Genomic DNA, 16,951 nt, shown 5'->3' on the forward strand with positions numbered 1-16,951 from the left:
CGACTGTGACGCGTCGCGATTGACTTGCTGCCATGATGGTGACGGCCCGCCGACGTCTGCCATATGAATCAGGTTGAGGGCATCACACAATTCGTGCGACGAGGCCTGGGTGGGATGCACAACTGGCAAGCAGCAACTCGCGAGGTATAGTATTTATCTCTCTTCTATGGACTGCACATCTGTACGGAGTGTCGGTGTAGATCACAGGGCGGTACAACATTTGTTTCGCGGAACTTCAGCAGAGCACGGTACTATCAAAACACGACAGCGAAGAAAGGAACGCAATAGTGGTGGCGGTATACAAGAAAACAACACTGACCAAGAATCGAAAGAAATAATCTAAATGGCCAAAGAGCCCAAATACAACCAAGACAGACAGACAGAATAACGGACCAGAACGGATGAGCAAAGAAGAGACGAGGACGGATTCATACGGTGCCATTCCGATAGCGGCCCGCCGTGGCACCGTGGTTTTTCGAGCTGTCATTCATCCAGAGGGCGACGAGCTCCCTGCGTGCGACGTCCCTGCTATGGCGCACGGCCTCCTGCACGCTCTGGCAGTTCTCTGTGAAGTTCTGCACGGCGACAGCGAAGTTCGTGAGCAGGCGGTATATCGCGTCGAGCTTCTTGACCATCACGCCCACTTCCTCTGGAACGCACGACGTGTATCAGACAGCATGTAAGTGGAGAGAAGGAGGGGCGTACGTGTGATGCCGAGGGCGAGGGCCTTCCCGCCGTACATGAGCTCGTAGAGCCGGACGCCCTGGAGGAGCCCGACCTCCTTGAGTTGCTCCGCTGCGGCAATCTGCTCGCTGTCGAGGAGCTCCATGTGCGGCTCCAGCACCATCATACACGCCTTCAGGCAGACGTGCGCCTTTTGGGACCAGTCCGCCGCCTCTGCCGCACGTCATGCGTCCGGTGAGTCAGCGAGATCAGGTATATCCACTGGAAGAAGACACACCTCTGTACGTCTGCGCCTTGCTCTGCTCGTCGCTGAGCGCAGCCATGATCCCGCTCCGGCTGGGGCTGCAGACGGTGTCGAGGAGGTTCATCGCCTCGGTGTAGTGGTGGTGTGCGGACTGCACTGCGAGGCGGGCTCGTTTGAGGACCTCGGTGGTAGCCACGCTCTGGATGACCTCAATGAGTGACAGAAAGGCACGCTGGTGGGGTGAGAAGCGCACGTCCTCATAGGAGACTTCGCGGGCTGTGACAGTCTTCTCTGCTCGTAATATAGCTTGTTCACATCCCCTTCGGCAGGTGAGCTATGTTTATGGTGCGTATGATAGACGTGCGTACTCGGTGAACCGCCACGACGGGAGAGGCCCATCATTTAGCATCCTTCTCAATTGATCATACCGTTCATCCAGTCTCGCTATCTGCCCCTTCGTTGCTTCGACCTACATGTACACGGGGCATTAGCCGCAGACCACGTCGTATCAGTCATATTCTACCAACCGCCGCGCGTACCTGCGCTGTGCGTTGGCAGTAAACCCGCTCGAGCTCACTCTCCCGCACGCTTGCCTCGACGAGATCGGCCATGCTGCTATCTGGGGCGGGAACGTCCTGGAAGGGAAGATGCGGTGTGCTCTTGTTCTGCAAGAAGGACGCGAGCCTCGACGGCTTCCGCTGTATCCTGCGCTTCCCGGGCGACCGCAGGGCGTCCCTGCAAGTTGGCAATCACACGCGGGCGGGGTGGGACATCACAGCAAGGGTGGTGATCAATGAAATGCGCGGAACGGGTGATCGAGAGTGATCGACGTACTGCTCCGCTTTAAGCCTGTTCACCAGCTCCCTCGCGTCGGCAAGTTCGGCCTTGCACTCGTCCCGATTGCATTCCTCGATGTACAAGCGCTGGAGCGCATCGTCCGCTTCCTTCCATTCGCCGTACGCCTCGAGCAGGCTTGTGCCGAAGCTCTTGGACGTCGATCCGCTGGACGTCGAGGCGGCGGAGATGGAGGGCGCGTGACTGTGATGGCTGTGGAGAGACGACTTCTTCTTCAGAAGGGATGAGTCCGAGGCTCGGTGGCTGAAAGCGGTGGATGTAGGCGAGAGCGAGGAGCTCGCCGTTGGTGAGGCCGACGCGGGCGACATGGGTAGAGATATGACGGGTAGGCTGAGGGGTCTGGATTGGATAGTACGCGCTGAGGACATGGCAACTAGGTGGGGGAGTGTGAGGAGTGCAGAGGAGTCAATGCAAGTTATAGCTGACTCGCAGACGGCACAGCAGCTGCGGCAGGATCAAGCACGGAGGACACCTTGGTCAGCGTGTCAAGGGCAACATAACAGAGAGATAGAAGGAGGCGACATATAGCCATGCAGCTTCCTGGCAAGTTCGCACCCTAGCAGCCGCTCCCGGGTCCTGCTTGACCAGAAGCCGCCTGCCGAGACGAAGGAACAGCGGTGAGCCTTCCCGCGGGACTGCCCAGAGCGCTAGCAAGCGCACGTTCGTCGTCCATTAGGCAGGTGCGCCGGGCGCTCGTCGCGGAGGGCGCGCTCAGCGAATGTCGGCCTGCGCACGACGCACGTTCTTGCCAAACGCGGCCGTGGCCCGTCGCTGTGGCCTCTGCGGCGCGCCCTGAATCGAAGCCCGTACCAAATCAAGATCCAGTCACCGTGCCTGCATGAATCTGGAGAGTATCTGGTTCAGTCCAAACGCCACCCACGGCCTGCTTGCACCTATCATCAGCTGCATATGTTGACTAAACAGACCCTTGAACGTACTGTGCATTGGTTGCGGGCAGTCAAAGATGACACGCAGTATGGCTAGCAGTTTTACGGGAGGCTATGTTTACATTCTGCCGTTAAGGTTGCGCTACATGTAAGGCGAAGTAGGAAGTAGTCTGTGAAGGAGGCCAGGCGGGTCCACAGCCCGTCACAGGATAAACTCTCATAGGCCCCAACGACCGAACTCTGCGGGCCATTAGGTTAACCTACTTCCACGCTACCGACCTTTACAGTGATCTTAATCGGGAACGGCGATATGCCGTTGGCGTTCGTTATGAGAGGGACCGCAGACCGACCACGTTCAGAAGACGCGTGCGTGAGCATCGTCTTCAGACTCTTGGTTAGTGTCGCGGCGAGGTCTGCCTGGAACTTGCGCTGGTCTGCACAGAAGGCGGGGCCAACGAGAAAAGGCGCGGACGCCAGTAGACAGCATCAGGGCATGTACAATCGGAGGAAGGACGGCGACATGCCTTTCTCAGGTGTGGGCTGCCGGATCTCCGCATTTATGATCCTGCGAAGTCGGTCAGTATCAGGACACCCCCCAGTCCCCTCTTACGCACCATTGTTCCCAGGGTATTTCTTCCTGAATGAAGTTCAGGTGTGGTGGTTCGCAATGCCACCATCGCGACTCACCTCTCCCATGATGAACCATGTCTTCCTGGGGCGCTTCTCCGAGAACGTCACAATGATCTGTGGGCAGAAAAAGCGAGCTGTCAGCGCTTTGGAAGAAACCCTAACAAGACGAGCAGAAATGAAAGGAGACGAGGAACATCGTGCCCGATCAAGCGAGATTCGATCCAAGCCCATGGACTTCGAACCATGTCGCTGCTACTTCACGCTATTCCCGAAGTCGCGGTGCTCGATCTTGCGCGAACTCTCAGCTTTCATATGTCACTGGACCTCAGTCCGTAGGGCACGACTCATTCCGTAGAGAGTGCCCTTGCAACTGGCATCGGAATACTTCCTTGGGACAGTGTCTGTCCGGTGTGCAATTGTGGCTGGGCACTCCTTTTATGGCGCCTCTTGACACAGGCAGCGCTCCCGCGGACGCAGCAGCCACAGCCCGACAGCCTCTCGGATATACCACTATCTTTTGACCGGAAGGCTGGCAGCGTTTTGAAACTGTGGAAGGCATGGATGCGAGACGCATCGTGTGATATCAAGAGCAGAGTTCGCCCTTAATCGCCTCAAATTCTAGTAGTGCGATGACACACACCTGACCGCGCTTGTTGTAGCCGCCTTCAATGCTCTTCCAGAACGCCTCGACTTTATCGTCCACGAGCTGTTTCATCTCGGGATCGTCCACGCCTGGCTGACCGTCCGTCAGATTCAGAATGACGCGCGTGGCGCCGCAGGAATGGAGAGGGGTTAGGTAACTGACCATCGTGACATCGAGCACTTCGAACGTCTGTGGCTTTACCGTGCCGAAGAGGCGGTGGAAGAGAATGGAGTGCAGCACCGCGCGTAGGACCTCCTGCGTCGTGTGCCGGTCAAGGACCTAGCTGAACATGTATCGGCGGACCGCGCAGTCGTTCTGGAGCTATGTGTCTCACCAGCTCTATCGTTACAGTAGGATGTGTGTTCATCTTTGGATGAGGTTGCAGTTATCGCTGGTAGATTTGAGGGCGTGAGGGCAGACTCGCGTGAACGCAGAGCTGGTGGTGGCACTGGAGGAGATCGCATAGGCGCCCGTTGCTACACGCACGCGTCCTGAAAAGGGATGACGGGCGCCTCTGACTTCACGTTTTCGAGAGCGAGACGCGTCTGCGGCCACCCCCTTCTTTCGCGCTCTCTCCTTAAACGACCCCTTCTCTTAACACAAGATGCAGGCCGGCGGACAGACACCGATTTTTGTGATGAGTGCGTGCGTTGTACCGGGTTTGGGATGGGGTCGCTGAAGGAGCTTTGTAGACACCGCGCCCGAGAGGCAGTCGGGACGGAAAGCTCAGATTTCCAACATCACCGCTGGGAAGGTGCGCGACGGTGTATCGTTACTGCTAACTCATGTGCTCAGTGCTTGTCTATGTAGACCGTCGCGGATGTCATCCGAACATGCCTGGGACCAAAAGCCATGCTCAAGATGATTTTGGACCCTATGGGAGGTATTCTGTACGTCTCCGTAATCTCTGGCATCAGTTGGTTCTCAATGGGAATGGAAGGTTGACGAATGACGGTAACGCCATCTTGCGGGAGATCGACGTTGCGCACCCGGCAGCAAAGAATATGATCGAGCTTAGTCGGACGCAGGACGAGGAGTGCGGCGACGGTACTACGAGTGTCATCATCCTTGGTGCGTTCATAGAACATGATCTTCATACAATCTTGACTGACTCCAGTGGATTAGCCGGCGAGATCCTCGCACAGTCGTTGTCTCAGCTCGAGCGCGACATCCACCCTGTGGTCATTATCTCTGCGTACAATAAAGCCCTCAAGGAGGCCCTCGAGATCATCAGAAAGATCTCCATCCCCATTGACACGAATGACGACGCGCAGATGCTCTCGCTCATCAAGACCTCCATCGGGACGAAGTTTGTCATGCGCTGGTCCGACCTCATGTGCAAGCTCGCGCTGCAGGCGGTCCGTACGGTAGCCATGGAGGAAGGTTCCGCAAAGACCGTCGACATCAAGCGGTACGCGCGTGTCGAGAAGATCCCCGGCGGCGAGATCGAGGACAGCAAGGTCCTCAGCGGGATCATGGTCAACAAGGACATCACGCACCCGAAGATGCGCCGGCGGATCGAGAACCCAAGGATCGTCCTGCTGGATTGCCCGCTTGAATACAAGAAGGGCGAGTCGCAGACGAACATTGAGATCTCGAAGGCGGCGGACTGGAGCAGGATACAGGAGATTGAGGAGGAGCAGGTCAAGGCGATGGTGGACAAAATTCTTGAGTTCAAACCTGACATCGTCATTACCGAGAAGGGCGTCTCCGGTACGTTCGTGACGCCGTATATGAAGGAACTTGCGCTAAGTCCCTGTCACAGATTACGCACAACACTTCTTGTTCAAGGCGAACGTTTCCGCCCTCCGACGAGTACGGAAGTCCGACAACAACCGCATCGCGCGAGCCGTCGGCGCCACCATCGTCAACCGCGTGGAGGACCTGCGCGAGTCCGACGTCGGCACGAAGTGCGGGCTCTTCAACATCGAGAAGATAGGCGACGAGTACTTCACCTTCCTTACCGAGTGCTCGACGCCGAAGGCGTGCACGATCCTCCTCCGTGGCCCGTCAAAAGACATCCTCAATGAGATCGACCGCAACCTTGCGGATGCGATGTCCGTGGCGCGAAACGTGTTTTTCAACCCGATCCTCGCCCCCGGCGGCGGTGCGACGGAGATGGCGATCAGCGTCGGCCTGCATGCGAAGGCGAGGAGCATCACTGGCGTGGAGAACGGCCCGTTCCGTGCGGTCGCGGATGCGCTGGAAGTGATTCCGCGGACGTTGGTGCAGAACAGCGGAGGCAACGCCATCCGGGTACTCACTGAGCTTCGGGTTCGTAGATCATTCTCTTTCCTTCCGTACATGTCCATGATGGGTGTTCCCAACTGACACATCTATCATCTTCAGGCGAAGCACGCCAACGGTGAGCACTCGTGGGGTATCGACGGCGAGACAGGGAAGACCGTGGACATGAAATCTTACGGACTGTACGAGTCTGCCAGCGTCAAGGTGTGTAAATGCGTGTCTACGCCGATCGTTGCGGCTGATAGATGGGGTATCTGTAGATCCAAATCCTCAAAACGGCTGTGGAAGCTGCGCGTGTGCTCCTGCGTGTCGACGATGTCGTGCAAGCAACGCGAAAGGAGAGAGAAAGCGGTGGCGGAGGTGCACCTGCTGAGGAAATGATGCCGGAGTAAAGACCTTGCGTAGTAAATGATTAATGTGTACTAGGTGCTCAGAAGTACGTGCTTCCTTTGGCTTCATTCCTATGCACTGTTGGTGCATCACGACCGCTGTGCGCTAGCCCCGGAACCTCCCCGGGGAAATGAAGTCTGTCGGGACCGAGCCACTTGTGGAACCAGTGAACAGAGTTACTGACTATTCTTGGAGCATCGAGCTATTGATAGGTCCACTCACGACATGGATTCACACCGGTTTCCTGAAACTGATCCCTCGTGCAACGGCATGTGCTCGTATTCCATAAGACCATACGTCTCGAACGCTATTTGCGCGATCTGACCCCAGGTTTTCTGTATTCAAATTTTCCGTCACGAAGCTCACGCACCTAGCGCCCCGTCGCTCCGCGGTGTACTGAACATGCTTCGAAGCCCAGCAGTTTTTCTCTCTAAACTGCTATGCGTTTACCGCAAAGCTGTTCAGTCGTGTAGCGAGCGAGGTCTACACAAGTTTATCCACGCGTATGGTGAGTTGGACACTTGACTTGAGCTTAGCCCGCTCATGATCAGATGTCAGTCTTTGCGGGGATACGTGAGATCTGTCGACTCGCGGAGAAGCATATGATAAATCCTTCTGTAGGAGTATCTTTGCGCTCCCACCGGATGAAACTTTCGATCCTTCAAGTGAAAGATCGATAAAATTGACAAAATCTTTTTCACGATATTTCGTATGAAAGATTGTCAATAAAAGTCAGAAACAATCAATTAATCATTCAGACTCGAAGTATCAGGAACAGATCACAGAAGGATTCATTGACAAGTGTCTTTGATCTGTTTGTGATCCTCTAGGCAAATGATTGAGAATATGATATTCAAAAATTCTTGGTCACTATGTGGCTCAATTGTTCTGAAAGGATTGAAAACAGATTGTCACATGGGGTGTTACAATCTTTTCTCAATCTTTCAGGCTGTCACAATCTGTTTCAAATCCTTCCAGCTGTTGATATCTTGGTGAGATTGGAAACAATTTGTATCCCAGGGGTTCAAAACAATTTGCCCAAAAGGATTGACAAGAGATTGTGACACTAGCTGTGACACTGTGCCACTTCCCTATGACAGAGCAGTGAAGGCAATTATGCCAAACCTATGATAAGCTGCCTTCTGCTGGTATGCTCAGTCAATTTTGGTCCCTCTTTCATTGCATCTGGACATGCGCAGGTCTGGGACATGTTCATTAGTCATACAATGAGATGCACATCTCTAGGAATGTACAATCACAAGTACAACCCTGTACACTGAGTGCATCTAATGAGACTCATGTGATGGCAGGCAATGAATGAGGGACCAAAAATGACTGAGCATACCAGCAGAAGGCAGCTTATCATAGGTTTGGCATAATTGCCTTCACTGCTCTGTCATAGGGAAGTGGCACAGTGTCACAGCTAGTGTCACAATCTCTTGTCAATCCTTTTGGGCAAATTGTTTTGAACCCCTGGGATACAAATTGTTTCCAATCTCACCAAGATATCAACAGCTGGAAGGATTTGAAACAGATTGTGACAGCCTGAAAGATTGAGAAAAGATTGTAACACCCCATGTGACAATCTGTTTTCAATCCTTTCAGAACAATTGAGCCACATAGTGACCAAGAATTTTTGAATATCATATTCTCAATCATTTGCCTAGAGGATCACAAACAGATCAAAGACACTTGTCAATGAATCCTTCTGTGATCTGTTCCTGATACTTCGAGTCTGAATGATTAATTGATTGTTTCTGACTTTTATTGACAATCTTTCATACGAAATATCGTGAAAAAGATTTTGTCAATTTTATCGATCTTTCACTTGAAGGATCGAAAGTTTCATCCGGTGTCCGCTGTGTCCGGAAATTCTGAATGTGTATGTCGTTGTTCGGCGACCTATCAAAGTCGCTACACAATCGCTATCTACCAGGAAACCACCATCGCGCTATACGATCAAGTCGTCATAAGGCACAAATGTTGAAGATGCATCCGGACCGACGGTGCGCCTTTGTCTTTGTGGACGTGGTTCTTCCGCGTCAGAAAACACGGGTTTCGAGTAGCACGACGCCGCCCCGAACCCCGACGCAGCAAATTGATTGATGCGCCACATTGATTGGAGAGCCGGGTAAGAGTCGTTGCTGATGATGGATGTCTCCTCTTCAACTGATGATGACTCATTTGCTGCCCGAGGTAAAACGCTGATAGCGGAATTGAATGCTCACCTGCGTGCATTGCATGCGACGGTCGGAACAACGAAGGTATGACAGAATGTACTACCCTCCAAGAGCAGTGAGTAGCGTACTTGACCGCTGCGGTACTATTCGACACGAGGCTCAGTCGCAGCGAATCAGTACTTGCAGTGATCGTACCTATCTGCAAATGGGATAGGTCGCTGCGTGTCTCGTCGTAGGTACGTCTATTTTCCCTCTTCTTCGTGGATCCTACTCAGCCTACCGATAATCGTGTTGCAGTTGCCAGCAATTGGTCTAGAGAGGCTTCCTTCTGACGCCACATTTCAGCATCACAAGCAAGGTTACTGTGCAGCGATTGTGCGGCGTGGCTGTAAGTCCTACTACTTCTCGCTGTGCATGCGATGGACCCTGGGGAAGGCGAAAATTACATCGTCTACAATTGCGATGTCGCAAGTCGAAACTGGAACTAACTGCGTGTGCCCGGGACGGCCAAGCGCAGCTAACGCTCTCCTGTTGGCGGGGCACACTTTTCGACGGACGCTGGCGTTTACGGGCCTTCTTTTCGCTTCCTGGACCATGTGGCAGACATACGTGTTGCGTGCCCGACGCTGCGTATCTAACGCCCTGTAGAAGCTTGTAGGCACCTCGCGGATCTCCTACGAAAGGGCAAAGCTATCTCCATATTTTTTCGTCGTGCAGGCATCGGGTCTGATGGCCATGTTTTTGCCTCGTCGAATTGCTCTACTGAGTCTACATGCAAAGAACAGCACTGTGTATTTAGGTCACCGTCGCCTCGTGCCTTACAGCGTGAGTCAGCCCCTTGAACATCAGTGCACCTGTCCCTCTAGCTTGTGGGACCCGCGGCCATGCGTTTCGAGATCTGAAGTACTATCATGTTTTGTTGCAAGTCTCAGCCAGATACTTACCCATGATCTCGCAACAACAATGGCGGTGATACTGCTTGCAGACAATTCCGCCCGATAACGGAGGACGCCAAGTCGATGACCGACGGACAAGACCGTCCCGAGATCGGATCCATGGCGCTCGAATCTCTGAATTGGACCTCGATCATGTCAAACTACATACGCTGCATGTGGCTGGCCATAGTTCAACCCCCCTGACCAGCCTTCCCGTCTTCGCCTGGCGCCCATGGGGACATCGTGCACTCGTTACCGTCACCATAATTTCCTTTTGGGCGCCATCATGCTCCGGGCCTTAACTAGACGTCCCCTCCCCCGCCTTCGCAGGCATTACCCCCGAAGGTCTGCATGCCATGAGCATCCTCCCCTTTCTCGGTCCCCTGCTCCTAGGGGGCCTGGTGTCGACGTTGTAAGTGGGATAACCTCACATTCAGTGCGTTGCACTCACACGCGGAAAATCAGCTTGTCGGGAGTGGTATCCATGCAGACTGCCCTGTATACGTCCGTGTACCATACAGATACCATCTGGCTGCGGGCAATGGTGAGCTGCTGGTGCATCGGTATAATTGCGCGACTGCTGAGGACTGGTGTACAGGTCTATGTGATATGGTACGCCGGAGTCTCGCCGGAATCACACTGTTATTCATTTCTATCAGGGTGCTTGATCTCCTGCACACTATGTTTATTTGCATCGCAGATTGGGACTATTTGATAGCCAATTGGGCGGACCCCACAATCCAAGATTGGATACCATGGTGAGTCTTGTCGCGTATAAGTAGTGAGGTTAGCCACTGAATCTGCCGACTATAGGTCTATCGGAGTACGTCGTCCTCAGAGCCTGCGTCCATAGTCGTACTGACCGATCATCAGGGAACAGTGATGCTGACGGTATGTCTCCGCAACGTTCCCTACGAGGGTCGATCTTGGCTAACCTTACGTCGAGCAAGGCGCTCATGACGTTTATAGTGCAATGGTCCGTCTGCAGTGGCTAGTGATTGATTATATCATCGCTGATTGACAACTCCTTAATCAGTTTCTTCGCATGGAGGGTTCACACAGGTAAGCTTCAAGCATATTTCTCATCCCTGAGGGTCCAATATTGAGCTGGATGTGTCTAGTCAGCTACAGGAAATGGTGGATAACCACGATACTCGTACGTGGACAACGACTTCCCCCATTGCCCGCCTATCGTTCTGACACTCGACGCCCTTAGGCTGCGGTCGCTTCGGCACGATTGAGTGAGTTCAAGCTCGCGAATGTGCATCCATGCTGACATCATATTATAGTCGCCGCTTTGGTCTCGACCGCCTACATGTGAGTAAGCTCCGCTTTGTATATCATACGCCCGCTAAGCATCAACCTGCGGCAGGATACGGCTACAGAGCTACGAAGCCTTCAGGCGAGACGTCGGTGTAAGCCTATCTTGGCCGACAATCTGTATGCATCTGACCACCGCACAGTGGGTTTTCACACTAGGCCTCTCACTCTCCGCCCTCCTTGACATACTCGTGGCCGCCTCGCTGTGCTACTATCTCCGAAAGAGCAGGAGCGCCTTCTCTTCGTACGTGCTTTCTGAGCGACAGGCCGGGAGCCTACTCCTCGGTAACTGGCTGACTATCCGGGATGTACAGAATGGATGCTATCGTCAACACCTTAACGTTCTACACAATCCAAAACGGGTCTTTGACATTGTGAGCGAACACCCCGTGATGTATTGTCAGTTGGCACTGAAAGACACTCTTGAAGTGTCACCACCTTCATTTCTCTTATTTTGGTGAGCAGAGCTCACCCGTAGAATGTCCGTTCCGTCGCCGATTCATCTTGCCTGCAGTGGGTGACTGTCGACAACCTCATTTTCCTCGGACTTCACTTCGCGATCACTAAGCGTACGTTCTCTTCGCTCCTTGTCTTCGTGCCTGACAGCCGAAAGCTCATTGCACCTATCATTTAGTGTACGCGAACGCCTTCTTGTCAACGTCAGCGACCCTTCCTACCTACCACTCGCGCTTATACTGACCTCCGGACTATCTAGGCTCAACGCGAGGAAGACCCTCCGCCTACAACAATCCTCAGCCGAGCACGATCCCTCGCTCCCAGTCGTCCTCGGAAGCGACCGCCACTCCCGCATGCGCATGCAAAGCGGGCGAATGGCGGTGCGTCCCCCACTCACTCATCATGTTTTCACAAGCGAAATTAACTCCGTCATTCCTGACAGCGCCCTGGCATGACCGACAGTATACCCATGTCCACCAAGGTTAGATCCCCCCTCTCAATAAGCTCTGACTTGTTCTGATGTGAACATGGGCGCTGACGGTTGTTGGACTTTAGCAGGTGGAGATCAACATAGAGCGAAGCGTGCAGATCAGCACGGACTTCGATATGCACGACGAACCGGACACGGAGATGGAGGACGTTTCCTCGAAGGGGACGCCCCCAGGCGAATTTTGAGACTCCGAAGACGGTGTGTACGAAGACAAGTCGATGTATCCACTGTACGGTGTATGCTTGTTGTGATCTAGTATATGTTCGATTAGCTAATTTGTAAGTAGGCGTGGACCTCACTTCTAATCCTGCCATGGCAGACCACTCGTTATTGTTTGACGTTATTGAATGTCATTTGTTGGGAATACCGCCGGAGTACGTGCTTGATGATTCTCGTGGTCCTCCGAGCGCGTCCGCATTGCCAATGCGATGCCGGTAGGTAGGCGTTCAAGGGTTCAAGCTCGATGGGGCTCAACGTCGCAGTCTCGTACTGCGGCCGGAAGCTCATTATGACACTTCTGAGGTCACCGAACTCGATCGCCGGTCACCGTACTAGAATCGCTGGTCGGATCCCGTATGCAACCACGCTTCATATTTCCAACCTATCGAAAAAGCTCTTTCGACATGGTTTGATCGCCGCAGAGACGCACCGCCGGCGAACAGATGATTAGCAGAATAAGAACCATCAGGTGGTGAGTACGAACGATCGGAGCCTATGCGCGTTCGCCTCCGAGTCAGCACATGGATAGATGCACGTCGCGTTTGAGTCGATAGGCCCAATGAGAAGCAAATACATGGACCAACAGCACCCGCACCGACGTCTCACAATAACTGCCACCAATAGTGAGCGAGCCACGACTCCGGCGGCCGACCTCCCGCGATGCGAGCCGAGCTACTGCTGCTGATTCACCGACACCGACACCTCAATAGGGCCCGGAGGCTTCGTACTCGCTTCCTGTGCCTTCGTGCGTGACCTTCGATAGTATCGTTGAGCACGGAAACCAGTATGACGGTGGTAGAGGGCTACATACCTCAGGGTCATGGTCTATCCAGAGCCATCGTTCAATCAAGCCACACAGAACATTCAAGTTGAAGTTGGAAGTGCGGTGGTCAGCAACCCGTTACTCGTTCACCCCCCTGGACTGTGTGCTCTGCTCACCAGCGTAGAAGCTTTCGGGTGCGGTTGCGCTTTCATCTTTGGCTGCTGCTTCGGAGGTTTGGAAACACGAACGAAGCTCGCAGCGGTCCGCTGTTTCGACTGGTCTATCTTGCCGACCTGATGCGTATCCAGTGTCAGTCGCACATGCGGTGATAAGCAGTGATGATGAAAACGGGGTCCGAATACTCACTCTACCCATGACGTGCGCGTCGGTGTGTTCGTGGACGGGGCACCCCTCGCGGTTGGTACAGTGTGTGGGCTGGGATCAAAGATTAGTCTGTGATCCGGGTTCCCTTACTTATATGTTCTGTGCACTCGCACTGGCAGGGCGAAAGGACAGCTGATAACGTGGAACATGTCCACAACATCACGATCGAGTTATCGGGTCGCCTATCGCGATTGGCGCGAGCCATAAAGGGAACATCTTTGGAAACGTGTGGTACGGGGCCTCGAGGGGATGGCCACGCTGTAGCCAGCGGATTGAGTTCGAGTGGAGGCAGTGCCAGTGGGTGGGATTGCCGAGACGAAGATGCGTCAATATCTGAACGCCCATAGGGCGGTCGAGCCAATGCAATGCCGTTAGCTGTCAGCGTTCGAGATCGATATCCACCGCTGTGCTATTCCATAGTCAATCTCATGAGCTTGTGTTGATGAGGGGCACACTCACTGAAGGATACCACGCTTGTTCAGCTCAGGGAAGCGCGGCTGCACGATCAGCGACCAGTTATCTTCATCCGCAAGGACTCCTCGAGTGGCGCAGAACACAGCGATATACACGCTCTGCAGGTTCTTGAACTTCGCGTCTGTGAGGAGGGCGTCGATCTTGGACGAGAGCCCTGAAGTCAAGAGCATGGATACCATGTCGAGGGCGGCGACAGGATCCGTCTCAGTTTTCATGTCGCGGATGTCGAATTCCAAGGAGAGGCACACAAGTTCCTCGGGGACGATCCTCGAGAGGAGGGTGTACAGCCAAGTGCACTCCTGGACGGGTTTCCCCTCTGGGGGAACACGGAGGACCTGGAGTGTCAGCCGGAGATCTCTGAGATTTGAGTTGGTGCTGAGATCGAGCTCGTCTTGCCAAAGGTATACGTCAGCTCTGTGAATCACTGATGAGGGATTCAGCACCAATATGCTTACTTATTGCTTCAGAGGCGGCTGCAGGATCCAGGTCCACGCCCCCAAATCGAATGTCGAATGTTGACAGTGAATCGCTCGCAGCCTGTAGGAGCTGCTTGACGCGAAGAGCCTTTAGATCCTTCAGAAGAGGAGCGGGGTCCCAGAACGCAACACGTAGCTCCTCCAGCCCCTGCGCGATGCCAGCTGTCGTGACAAGGAAATCGACCACTTCGTCCATCGGCGTCCCACACAGCATATTGAAGTCCACGATAGTAGAAGGTCCCGCTAGGAAGGCGATGGGGAAGCGTTTCTTCTCGAACGCGACATCCCGGCACGCGAGGGTCTGCAGGTTGGGCAGGGCGGAGGTGAGACGGCCGAAAGTAAGCACTGTAGGGAAGGTGACGTGCGCGAGGGTGAGTCGCGTTACGGCGACGAACGTGGTGAGATGTAAGAACACGTCCTTTGGGATCAAGCTGCTTTGCCATGTGGCATGCCATATACCCATGTCTTTCGCGTACGGGGGGCTCGCTGCGAAGACAGCCGCGAGCGTACCCAGCTGGGGAATCGGTTTGCGCGTCTCCTCCTTGGGGTCTCCGCGCACGATCAGCGTGTGGACCTGCTCCCTGTAGGCGTGCTGTGACTTCAAGCGTTTCGCGAGTCTGTAGACGTCGGCGCGCGAGTGGAGGAAGACTCTGCTGAGCAGCTGGAAAGAGCACCGAGCACGCCAGGCTCTGCAGACCAGCGAGCATGCGAATAACTCTGGATAGTCCTCCCAGAGGTGGTCAATGACTCGTTCCCATACCTCGATCGGCAGTTGCAACTTGAAGATCATGATACCAGACCGCGTCGACATGTAGGAACTATAAGAACTGAACTATTGCGCAAAGTGTATGTCAGTGTCGGGAGTCGGGTCTTCGTATCATACGTACGCCGTACGTACGTACAGGACGTAATGTACCAAATTAAGTAGGTTCCAGTACAGTCCGAGTCTAGGAGTGCGAGGAGAGTGATAGTGATCAGACGCGGTGTCACGGCGGGCTGAGTTTCGGCGTTTGTGACCATAGAACGAACCCTAACCTAACACATACCTATCCTCCACATGACGTCACGCGTCAGTCGCGTCATGGCTCGCACCACGATCGCTCGGCCTGTCCCCTCACACATATAAGAGACTCCCTGTCGCACACCAGGGGCCCCATAATCTCATCGCACAACTGCATCTCGTAATACCCTCTGCACTCAGCACCCTACATCACTCTCAATCACTCATCATGTCTTCCGGAGCTATGCAATCCAAAGTCGGCAACCCGCAGGTCTACAACGACGGTGACCAGAGGTATGTTGCGTCTGTGAACCCTTCGCGCTCCACTGACAACCTCGTCTACTGCAGGCCACACGGTAACCAGTTCGAGGGGCCCCCAGGCGGCAAAGCCGCACAGCATGGACACAACATCCACGACCCCAAGTGAGTCGTCTCGATGTACTCGTGAGGAGAATGTGCCTTGACATACACATCCAGAGACAACCTGACCCTCAACAACCGGAAAGACCGGGAGGAGGCGCTCGAGCGCGAGGCCGACCGAGAAGCAGAATCCAAGACGGTCACCGACCCGCTCGCGCCTGCGTCGCATCACGGTAATGAGCCATCAAGGGGCGCACAGGTCGACGCGGAGCTGCAGGCAGATGATGAGGCGAGCCTGTCGAAGAAGAAGCATGAGAAGGGGTCGTTTGGGCCGAATGTATGAACCACCAACGCACATGGACGCGGGCATTGTACAACGACTGTAGCACTAGCACTCTGCACCTCAAGCAAAGGGTAGATTCGTCTTGGACTTGTAATTGTGAACCTACGCCAGATCACTCATATTTCTGACCATGTTATCCTTGCGTCAAGCGTTGTGTACGGATGAACCTCAGTTACTGTGCATTGGTAGCAGCTGCAATACGCGATCAACACCACATCGGATATTGACCTTCCTGGAAGCGAAATCGCGGTGATGAGACCAACGTACAACCCCGGGCACACTCCAAATGCGGCTGCCATCGTTCTAACTCGTCGCGGCCGGCGCGCCCTCCTCCCATGACGTCACGCGCACTGGCTCCTGAGGATCCTCCTTCGTCACTTCCGCATCAGCCATACGCGCTCGAACATACATAAGATCGACTCACCGTAACCAAGTTGCCCACATACAACCACCATGTCGTCCGGTGCAATGCAATCAAATGTAGGCAACCGCCAGGTTTACGAAGACGGTGACCAGAGGTGCGTTCTAGGCGGACCTTCCTCGCAAGCTCGTACTGACCGTCCCTGTCGCGTCCCAGGCCGCACGGTCACTCAGGAGGGCCCGCCCCCGGAGGCAAGCTTCCCCACCGCGCCCAAGACCCCCAGGACACCAGGTACACCTACATCTCTTCTTCGCCCTACACCGAGCTCACACCCACACTCACACTCCACAGGAGCGAGCTGACGATGCAGAACCGGCAAAAGCACGATGAGAAGAAAGCCCGCGAGGCGGAGCGCGCGGCCGCGGGGCAGACGGTGAAGGACCCGCTCGCGCCCGCGACGAGACAGGGCCATGAGCCGAGCCGGGGCGCGCAGGTCGATGCGGAGCTCAAGGCGGAGGACGAGGCGCTGTTGGCGCAGAAGGTCAAGGAGAAGGGGCAGTGGGGGCCGAAGGTGAATGATGTCGAGTGAGCAACGGGAGAGAAGAAACGA

At 54.5% G+C, this 16,951-nt stretch overlaps 7 protein-coding genes across 7 annotated transcripts; 4 read left to right on the top strand and 3 right to left on the bottom strand.

Moving 5' to 3' along the window:
* Positions 1 to 385: 385 nt before the first annotated feature.
* C8Q71DRAFT_366397 (uncharacterized protein) lies at positions 386 to 2,539 on the bottom strand. The gene is made up of 7 exons (XM_047918102.1): positions 1,763 to 2,539; positions 1,468 to 1,663; positions 1,297 to 1,397; positions 1,182 to 1,248; positions 962 to 1,127; positions 706 to 897; positions 386 to 649 (listed from the first exon to the last, which is right to left on the bottom strand). Exons 1-7 carry the CDS (start codon positions 2,149 to 2,151, stop codon positions 429 to 431), a joined length of 1,332 nt encoding a protein of 443 aa, XP_047773754.1. The 5' UTR covers positions 2,152 to 2,539; the 3' UTR covers positions 386 to 428.
* Positions 2,540 to 2,598: 59 nt separating this feature from the next.
* Positions 2,599 to 4,425, bottom strand: C8Q71DRAFT_911274 (autophagy-related protein). The gene is made up of 8 exons (XM_047929127.1): positions 4,278 to 4,425; positions 4,106 to 4,222; positions 3,941 to 4,036; positions 3,358 to 3,414; positions 3,285 to 3,307; positions 3,195 to 3,235; positions 2,722 to 3,104; positions 2,599 to 2,669 (listed from the first exon to the last, which is right to left on the bottom strand). The coding sequence occupies exons 1-7, from the start codon at positions 4,308 to 4,310 to the stop codon at positions 2,926 to 2,928; spliced, it is 546 nt and encodes a 181-aa protein (XP_047773755.1). The 5' UTR covers positions 4,311 to 4,425; the 3' UTR covers positions 2,599 to 2,669; positions 2,722 to 2,925.
* Positions 4,426 to 4,467: 42 nt separating this feature from the next.
* C8Q71DRAFT_817465 (T-complex protein 1) lies at positions 4,468 to 6,841 on the top strand. Its single transcript, XM_047926130.1, has 8 exons — positions 4,468 to 4,584; positions 4,636 to 4,697; positions 4,754 to 4,833; positions 4,884 to 5,014; positions 5,069 to 5,656; positions 5,709 to 6,217; positions 6,293 to 6,394; positions 6,451 to 6,841. The coding sequence occupies exons 1-8, from the start codon at positions 4,548 to 4,550 to the stop codon at positions 6,580 to 6,582; spliced, it is 1,641 nt and encodes a 546-aa protein (XP_047773756.1). The 5' UTR covers positions 4,468 to 4,547; the 3' UTR covers positions 6,583 to 6,841.
* Positions 6,842 to 9,784: 2,943 nt separating this feature from the next.
* Positions 9,785 to 12,285, top strand: C8Q71DRAFT_366454 (uncharacterized protein). The gene is made up of 20 exons (XM_047918103.1): positions 9,785 to 10,107; positions 10,161 to 10,239; positions 10,294 to 10,307; positions 10,355 to 10,453; positions 10,509 to 10,518; positions 10,569 to 10,586; positions 10,646 to 10,671; positions 10,732 to 10,757; positions 10,817 to 10,851; positions 10,912 to 10,936; positions 10,985 to 11,012; positions 11,068 to 11,110; positions 11,159 to 11,259; positions 11,330 to 11,389; positions 11,445 to 11,472; positions 11,530 to 11,584; positions 11,650 to 11,674; positions 11,731 to 11,851; positions 11,914 to 11,952; positions 12,027 to 12,285. The coding sequence occupies exons 1-20, from the start codon at positions 10,052 to 10,054 to the stop codon at positions 12,144 to 12,146; spliced, it is 1,008 nt and encodes a 335-aa protein (XP_047773757.1). The 5' UTR covers positions 9,785 to 10,051; the 3' UTR covers positions 12,147 to 12,285.
* A 1,420-nt stretch (positions 12,286 to 13,705) lies between these two features.
* Positions 13,706 to 15,088, bottom strand: C8Q71DRAFT_862464 (uncharacterized protein; the record flags this gene model as incomplete). Its single annotated transcript, XM_047928031.1, has 3 exons — positions 13,706 to 13,736; positions 13,787 to 14,192; positions 14,257 to 15,088. 3 exons carry the CDS (start codon positions 15,086 to 15,088, stop codon positions 13,706 to 13,708), a joined length of 1,269 nt encoding a protein of 422 aa, XP_047773758.1.
* A 273-nt stretch (positions 15,089 to 15,361) lies between these two features.
* Positions 15,362 to 16,131, top strand: C8Q71DRAFT_824767 (uncharacterized protein). The gene is made up of 3 exons (XM_047926265.1): positions 15,362 to 15,571; positions 15,626 to 15,700; positions 15,755 to 16,131. Exons 1-3 carry the CDS (start codon positions 15,507 to 15,509, stop codon positions 15,978 to 15,980), a joined length of 366 nt encoding a protein of 121 aa, XP_047773759.1. The 5' UTR covers positions 15,362 to 15,506; the 3' UTR covers positions 15,981 to 16,131.
* A 302-nt stretch (positions 16,132 to 16,433) lies between these two features.
* On the top strand, positions 16,434 to 16,930 carry C8Q71DRAFT_862466 (uncharacterized protein; the record flags this gene model as incomplete). The annotated part of the gene is made up of 2 exons (XM_047928032.1): positions 16,434 to 16,498; positions 16,558 to 16,930. The coding sequence occupies 2 exons, from the start codon at positions 16,434 to 16,436 to the stop codon at positions 16,928 to 16,930; spliced, it is 438 nt and encodes a 145-aa protein (XP_047773760.1).
* Positions 16,931 to 16,951: the final 21 nt, after the last annotated feature.

This window comes from Rhodofomes roseus (assembly GCF_022264815.1).
Source record: "Rhodofomes roseus strain CIRM-BRFM 1785 chromosome Unknown C8Q71scaffold_31, whole genome shotgun sequence".
Classification (NCBI taxonomy): Eukaryota; Fungi; Basidiomycota; class Agaricomycetes; order Polyporales; family Fomitopsidaceae; genus Rhodofomes; species Rhodofomes roseus.

Coding starts and splice junctions, on each gene's coding strand:
- C8Q71DRAFT_366397 (XM_047918102.1), bottom strand. CDS start 2,151: ATGTCCTCAGCGCGTACTATCCAATCCAGACCCCTCAGCCTACCCGTC. Junction 1,249..1,296: donor CCGTCGTGGCGGTTCACCGA/GTACGCACGTCT, acceptor CACCTGCCGAAG/GGGATGTGAACAAGCTATAT. Junction 898..961: donor CAAGGCGCAGACGTACAGAG/GTGTGTCTTCTT, acceptor GACGTGCGGCAG/AGGCGGCGGACTGGTCCCAA.
- C8Q71DRAFT_911274 (XM_047929127.1), bottom strand. CDS start 4,310: ATGAACACACATCCTACTGTAACGATAGAGCTG. Junction 4,037..4,105: donor AAGTGCTCGATGTCACGATG/GTCAGTTACCTA, acceptor ACGGACGGTCAG/CCAGGCGTGGACGATCCCGA. Junction 3,415..3,940: donor GCTACAACAAGCGCGGTCAG/GTGTGTGTCATC, acceptor TTCTGCCCACAG/ATCATTGTGACGTTCTCGGA.
- C8Q71DRAFT_817465 (XM_047926130.1), top strand. CDS start 4,548: ATGCAGGCCGGCGGACAGACACCGATTTTTGTGATGA. Junction 5,015..5,068: donor TACGAGTGTCATCATCCTTG/GTGCGTTCATAG, acceptor CCAGTGGATTAG/CCGGCGAGATCCTCGCACAG. Junction 6,395..6,450: donor ACGAGTCTGCCAGCGTCAAG/GTGTGTAAATGC, acceptor GGGTATCTGTAG/ATCCAAATCCTCAAAACGGC.
- C8Q71DRAFT_366454 (XM_047918103.1), top strand. CDS start 10,052: ATGAGCATCCTCCCCTTTCTCGGTCCCCTGCTCCTAGGGGGCCTGGTG. Junction 11,013..11,067: donor TTGGTCTCGACCGCCTACAT/GTGAGTAAGCTC, acceptor AACCTGCGGCAG/GATACGGCTACAGAGCTACG. Junction 11,953..12,026: donor GTATACCCATGTCCACCAAG/GTTAGATCCCCC, acceptor GTTGGACTTTAG/CAGGTGGAGATCAACATAGA.
- C8Q71DRAFT_824767 (XM_047926265.1), top strand. CDS start 15,507: ATGTCTTCCGGAGCTATGCAATCCAAAGTCGGCAACCCGCAGGTCTAC. Junction 15,572..15,625: donor TACAACGACGGTGACCAGAG/GTATGTTGCGTC, acceptor CGTCTACTGCAG/GCCACACGGTAACCAGTTCG. Junction 15,701..15,754: donor CACAACATCCACGACCCCAA/GTGAGTCGTCTC, acceptor ATACACATCCAG/AGACAACCTGACCCTCAACA.